The sequence below is a fragment of the Akebia trifoliata genome, chromosome 8, assembly GCF_017979445.1.
Source record: "Akebia trifoliata isolate Shusen 1 chromosome 8, ASM1797944v1, whole genome shotgun sequence".
NCBI classification, from domain to species: Eukaryota; Viridiplantae; Streptophyta; class Magnoliopsida; order Ranunculales; family Lardizabalaceae; genus Akebia; species Akebia trifoliata.
This window is the reverse complement of record NC_141382.1, coordinates 7,263,212-7,270,510: the sequence shown is the minus strand read 5'-3', so window position 1 is coordinate 7,270,510 and position 7,299 is coordinate 7,263,212. Positions and strand designations below refer to the sequence as shown.

Sequence of the window (7,299 nt, the reverse complement as noted above, 5' to 3'; positions counted from 1 at the left end):
TCAAATTTCAAATATCGAAAATAAGATGAGATTTTTGGGGAAGAAATAATGGAATTTTTTTTATAGAAAAATCAGGATTACATGGGATTAAATGATTGAAGATGAAGTTCAATGGATTAAAAATAATTTACCATAATGGTTGAAGGGTATGAAAAATGGATTTTTGGGAGAAAAATCATCAAAGGTTTTTGGCTAGAGATTGAAGATGAAGATACTAGGTTAATTTTTCTTAGTTTCTACAAGAAAAGACCAAGGTCAAGGGGGGCATGTCATCAGTCTGAAAAAGCATTGTGATCTCGAATATTCACCAATTACATGGAGTATTTGTACTTTGACTACCCGTATAACCATTCGAAGACCATTGAAAATTCCTGGAAATAGGAGGGCATTGAGGACAAAAAAATTATTGAGAGTTAGATTTTCAATGTAGCATCAATATACTTTCTCCTTAATTTTAGTCTTAGTGGTGGAATATATGATCCAAAAAACAATGTCACTGGGAGAAAGAAGAAGAACATCTAATGTGGTTTCAGGCATGGAGATCGAAAATTAGTTCAAATGTTCTTCAAAAGATTTGACAAACTTGGAACAATTTAGAGAAGATTAGCATGAAATCCTATTTAAGGATGATACTAAACTTGCGGGAAAAAAAAATCATTGATTTCATTAGTGTACAAGAATCGACAATTCAACATCTTCATTGCCACATTCTAGGGCAATGAATTCAATACCCACACCCCAAAAATGTAGAGTACAATGTTGTATCCTAGTATTGGTGATCCCTCCCTGCAAACCAGATCAATCAAATGTAGATAATAAATCATAAAACATACAAGAAACCATCTATATAATAAAACACAACGGTAAGGCCCACTTGTAGAGAGATAAACGTCTCATCAAAGCTACAATGACCCACTTATTGCTTTCCTCCTACCCCCCTCAACTTTATAGTCTTTACTCTCATCCTCCCCCAACCCCTACCTTTTTTGAATAACCTTTCTAACTTTACTATCTATCATCTTTTACCCCTTCAACCCCAAAGATTTTTTAATAATACCCCTTCAATTTTGTTATTTTTCCTCTTTTACCCCTTTAACCCCCAAAGAGGATACCCATGCTGTAGGCATGGGCGAACTCTAGTTCAAAAATAAAACAGTATCTATAGGAGAAGAAAACGGATTCGTGCATCCTCATTTATGAGGCCCAATGAGTAGACCAGTTTGAGTAGGCGAGTGTAGTGGTAGTATTTCACACTTCTGACTCCCAGTAGTATTGAAAACCTAGCAAGATCAGCAGATAGTTTTAAACCTGGAACCAGAGTAGATAAATGGAAAGAAAGTGTAAATGGGGAGGGACTTACCAAAAGATGAACATTTATCAGATGAGGAGGAATTCAGACAGGACTGCAGCACCGATTAAACCGAGAAGACATAACAAGGAAACTATATCTGCCATCCCAATGGAGGATGACTTGGAAGAGAAGTAAATATTGTGCGTGTTGCTGTTGCCACGGAAACCTCTAACAATCATTGCCTGTAAAAAAAAAAGGCACAGTTCTTGAGAAAATTAGGAGTAGAATCTTTTGATGAAACATTTTGCTGAGCTAATGAGTTTAAATGGAAGATGCAGATCTAGTAAGTTTATTGCAGATTTTAAGACAATTTTATGAATTCTGCATGATAAAGAAAATTTTAAAATATAATAAGAATGTTGAAAAATAATACAACCTGGGAGATCTTCTCAGCATGGCTGAAAATATTTTTGAAGATTCGGCGAACATACATAAAGAAAACTGCAAAACCCAAGCACCACACAAAAGATATATAAGCACTAAGATGAATCTCCAAAACTCGATTGAGATGCCAAAAATCCAATTTTTGAAAATCCTATAGTCACAAGAACTTTTAAAAGAGGGAAAACCGACTAGAAAAAACTGTTGTGGGCCATAGGGTTAGTACTTAGCATCATCCAATCAGAAAGGGTTTACGCTGTGAGACTTCCTAAGTTATGTGGCACAAGTATAGGAGAACAGTTTCCTGCCATCCAACAGAAACATAACTATTGCTGTTGGACCACACTAACACCATATACTTACTATCAACAGTTTCCATTACTGTCAAATGCTTCCAATTTATCCTACGAGCGACAATCCCCAATGCAGCATTACGGACCTGCGAACCAATCAAATGAAAAGTCCAAGAGTATATATATATATATATATATATATAAGTATTAAAAGCAAAAAAGAAAAAAGTGGTTAATTGACTACCAATTTTTTTATAAATAAAACCATTTCTATCTTACCTCATCAAAGACTAGATTAATGAACCTTAAAGAAAGAAGTAGGGTGAGGATTATTTCAGCTACTGGAACACCAATCACTGTCAAGGGGAGCATAAACCACCGTAAAGCAGATGCAAGTTGTTCCGGGGTTGTAGTTGCCAAACAAAGGCTAGCACTTTGGAAGATCTTTAAAGAAAAGAAAGACCTAGTTCAGAATGATAAAATAATTCGAGTGAACAAACATAAACATTCCTGGATCGAGTTTTAAGTATGGTAAACTACTGATTCGGTCCTACTTTTGCAAAACCAACTAGGAAATACTCTATGAGCTATTCTGACAACAGTGAACGATAGACATATAATACCCAAAAGGCAAAGGTGCATGAGTAAATGTAAGGTAAAAACAACGTACGGTGAAGGTTAAACATGCAGATGTGCTGGCCACTGACAATCCTTTCCTTGTAAGCTGCAAGGGACCTAGCTTCATGACTAAATATGAATAACCTCCCAAAGATGTAGGAAGATTGGGCAGACCCATCAGTGTTGGTGGTGGGGTTCTTAACTGGACAAGTGCAGGTACACCATCTGTACCCAATCCCAACATTATAAATAAAATACCAGACAGCAAGCCCACTCTACCAAGTTGATCCTACAACAAATATAGAGAATTGGTCAAGCAGAGCAAACCATTATCTAGGACATAAGACATTGATGATTTACCACAAAACAAAAAGTAAATATATTATCTTAGTAAGATATAAATAAATGGATAATAGAAACAGTACGATGCATGGGAAATGACTAATGAAATGAAAAGGCAATAATCAATCAAAGCCCAATGGATTGTATTTTTTTCTTTCCTAGATAAGTAATGGATCTCATTTCATAACAACTCAAAAAAGATTTCACCAACACAATTTGACTAAGCTACACCTAACTTGTCCAAACCATACCAAATTCATCCCAAATTATCTGACTCATACATTATTTGTCTAGAGTATGGACCATTTGTGCTACAAATTTAACCTTACCTGTGATAGGAGATCAATTACTTGAAAGCTTCAAATAATCAAATGAATTACATACCAAATGCAAAGGGTTTTCATAGAAGGGAAGGGTGTGGTAAGCTGAGATCTAAATTAAAAATAAATAAATAAATAAATAAGCAGCACCATAATTGACGAAAAGCACATTGACAAGCTATAGGTTCAATCCCATTGAATTGAAATGTTAGATGGGTGAGGTTTAATGTTTGTTTAAATGCTAAATAATTGCTCAAGCTTAATAAGTAACGTTGAAGCATACCATCCAAAGTTGCATTGGGAGAACCCATATTGACAGAAGAGCTAAGTATATTACTAATCCAAAGCGCATAACAATGTGTGATCTCGCTGGTAAAACGACAAGTGCGAGAAGCCATACCTGCAAAATTGAGACAAATGGATATAAAAATAAAACAAACTCGACTTCTTACTTAGAATGTATTTCTTATATGCATAGATTTTTAAAATAAATCGAAAAGGAAAACCAAAATAAAATTCCCACCAAATTAACATCCCAAAGAACCCAGAATGTTTGAACTCTCAAAAAGTTGGTAAAAACAAAAAGAATAAAAATTGGCACAATTGACTTCCAAACACAAATTCCCACATATTAATTAAAATTAAAAACCAATTTTCCCCCCCCAACTCTTGCAAAAATCTGAAACCCATCTTGATCTAAGTAACAACTTTTAAGAAAAAAAACAAAAACCACACAACAAAAAACCCAACTATCGCAAAAAAATAATAATAAAAAAAATATCAAGGAATCGAATGCAAAATTATACAAAAACACATCTCATCCAACAGAAAGACAAAAAAAACCCTCAAATTATCAACTCCCTTAGAACAAGAAAAAACGGAGAAATTTTCAAATATGTATCAATTAAACTAACCAACAACAAACTTAACCAAAACCCCATAGCACAAATCGATCGAAAAAACAAAATAGAAAAGCAATTAAAATTACCAATTTGATTCTAGGATCCACAGAATGCAAAAATGTGGTGGGAGCCGATACGAATTGGCAAATGGGACTCGAAGTTGCACCCGATATGAGTTTCAGAATCCTCTCTGCAACTACTCCTCTTGGAACCCACTTCGTCCATCTTCTTGTTTCACCACTATCGCTAGTCGAAGACTGAATTTCAAGCTTTCTCCTCCTTCTATTCTTAACTGGTTCGAGGGTTTTCTTCCATGAAAGCTGGGTTCTAGAATTTAGAGCTTTTTGTCTGAATTTCAGAGAAATTATGGTTTTTTTGGTCGGATTTGAGGGGAGGGAATTGAAGTAAACTGTTGGTATACTAAGAACTCCTGCGGAGCTCATGAGGTACAGTTTGGAGTTGTGGTTTTATGAAGAAGAGAGGAGATAGTATAGACGAGCTGTTTGGTCTGACTCAGACCGATTCTACTTTGACCTTAGCCTACTTTAGTAGATCGATATAAGTGACCTAAATGCCCTTATCTTCTTTTCATTCCAAAAGTAGCCTAAAATGGTTTTAACGTCATCTTCCGCCTTCAACCAAGGGAAAAAGCTTTGAAGCGGGCAGGCTACTTCAAAATTTTGAAGAGCCCTCTCCATTGAATTTCATGTGGCATTTTAAAGGAGATATTTAAAATTTTAACAAAAATGCAAGGGCGTGAAATAAATAAAAATGCCACATGTCTTATAATGAAGAGGTTCTTTTAAAATTTGAGGTGAGGTGGCCACTTCATAGTTGGACTCAAGAACATGATAAGATTTTTCAAGTGAATAATGCCCAAGTGACCTCAAGATTTGACCTCGCATCACACGTCCTGGTGTGAAAGTGTATGGAACCATAAATGCTTTCCTCGAGTACAAGTGAAAAACATGTATGATATGAGGTCCAATCTTGAGATCACAACAGCATGACTCTTTTCAAGTAGAAGACCATGAAAATTTTGATAGAAAAAAATAAAATTGTCATTTTGATTTGTTAACTTGTCCTAATTATCCACTTGAAAAAAAAAAAAAAATGGTTTTAAGACTTGTATTCATGCAAAACTAGGACTTGACAATTTTCAATTTGATTTTACCTAAAATATTATTATATGTATATGTGTATGTTATATATAATTGGAATAAAGTTTGCCTATATGACACAAACATCTTTTTTTATAATTAAAGGGGTAAAAGAGAAAATATAGTAAAATTAAAGGGGTATTATTGAAAAAATGATCAAAGATAAAAGATAAAAGATAATAAAATTAGATAGATAATTTAAAAAAATGAGGGAATAAATGAAAGACAATAAAATTCATTTAGTATAGTTGTAACTCCTTACCCTACCCCATATTTCCAACAAGGAATAGAGTAAAAGTTTGACTTTAACGTTAAGTATTTGTATAACCCCCTCAATAAGGTCGTCTTCTAGCTTTAGTTCACCTTTGGGGGGAGGGAGGAATAAAGAAGAAATACAGCAAAGTAGAGGTAGTGTGGACATGACTCCACTCTAGTTAGACTGAACGTTTATACCCCACAACTATAGTTGAAGTGAGATTCACCATTATGTTTTATCATATAGATTTATGATTTTATAATTAAAAATATCATATAGTAATAAATTGGTTAAATGGTTGATTTTCTAATTATTTACTAAGATGTTGATAATTTTTTAAAAATTATAAAAATCAATTTAAAACATTGGTCTATCCAACATTTTTTGAAATCGCTGGATAGTCCATTAATTTCATCGAATGATTTCATACTTTCATATATTTTCAAATATAAAAACTGCTCATGCATATCTCAACGATTGAACCTTTGTAGCCTATTAGGATAGAAATTAGAGTAAGTTAGCCTTACTAAGATTAAGGGTTTTTGAATCACTTTGAAGCATCGAAAACATGATTCAATCCCACAAGGACATTGAGAGATAAAATTCTATGAATTTAAAAAGAAAACTTAAAAAATATTATTTTTCATCATTAAATTTTAATTTTAAATTTGGGAGTTCAACAACCATTCATTCTCAAAATCTTGGGTGAAGCCCAAAAGAAATATGTTTTTTTTTATCTGAATTTTTCCATGAAATCTAAAGCATTTTGGTATTTGATTGTCAATTTGATGATCCATTTGAGCTTAGCAACCATATTTCAAATCTTACTAGATTAGTGAAAATTGTTTCTCTTAATAAATCATCAAATTGTTTTACTTTTTAGATAAATATGGGAATTTATGTAGAAATGAAATCATACACATTGTGTTGTCCAACAAACGTGTTAAATAGTTTTTTAATTATTATTTTTATAATTAATTAAATATAAATCCTGTTTTTTCCTAATTTTGATGACAAATTCAGAGAGTTGTTATGGCACACCAACTTTTACTCATTACAACTCATTTAGAAAATTAATCACATCCCAATTAATGATTAAAACACTCTTCAAACATTTCAAAGTGATGCTTTAAATTATAACCCCAACATTCCAAAACATATAAAGCTCTATTTTGAAAATATAAAGGTGCCTCAAAAATTCAGCAAAACTTCGAGGAGTACTTCTAAATTACTCATAATCCATGGATGTCCAAAAAAGAGAGCTAAAACTAATCTTATTAAATTTTAAGAACTACTATTGGCACCCCCAACTTTGGCTTATTACACACCAATTTCTTAATATTTTTTTATCACATCCCAATTAAAAAAAAAAAAAAAACTCTTCAAATATTACTAAAGTTTGGCTAAAATTTTAATCTTAACATTGCCCCCCAAAAATAAGTTACTATTGCCACACCAACTTATTAACGCAACACAACTATATACAATTCTTTGATAATTTACATAAGAATTGCTGACATCAGTAAGAGTTGGTGTGGAAATAGCAACTCTACAAAAAAAAATTATAACAATCATTGAAACAATTTTAATAGTTACTTTCAATTATGATTAGGCTCCCATAAAATTCCAAACTCAAAAAAACAAAAAAAAAAAAAAAAAAAGAATCTAACAAAAAA

At 32.7% G+C, this 7,299-nt stretch overlaps 1 protein-coding gene and 1 non-coding gene across 2 annotated transcripts; one reads left to right on the top strand and one right to left on the bottom strand.

Annotated features, from left to right (window-relative positions):
- Window positions 1–504: 504 nt before the first annotated feature.
- Window positions 505–4,679, bottom strand: ABCI12 (cobalt ion transmembrane transporter). The gene is made up of 8 exons (XM_086452041.1): window positions 4,294–4,679; window positions 3,589–3,705; window positions 2,696–2,932; window positions 2,305–2,469; window positions 2,096–2,171; window positions 1,728–1,792; window positions 1,361–1,533; window positions 505–1,280 (listed from the first exon to the last, which is right to left on the bottom strand). Exons 1-7 carry the CDS (start codon window positions 4,648–4,650, stop codon window positions 1,378–1,380), a joined length of 1,173 nt encoding a protein of 390 aa, XP_086308167.1. The 5' UTR covers window positions 4,651–4,679; the 3' UTR covers window positions 505–1,280; window positions 1,361–1,377.
- On the top strand, window positions 562–662 carry LOC147395831 (U6 spliceosomal RNA). Its single transcript, XR_015181232.1, has one exon. It is a non-coding gene; the product is annotated as a U6 spliceosomal RNA (small nuclear RNA).
- Window positions 4,680–7,299: the final 2,620 nt, after the last annotated feature.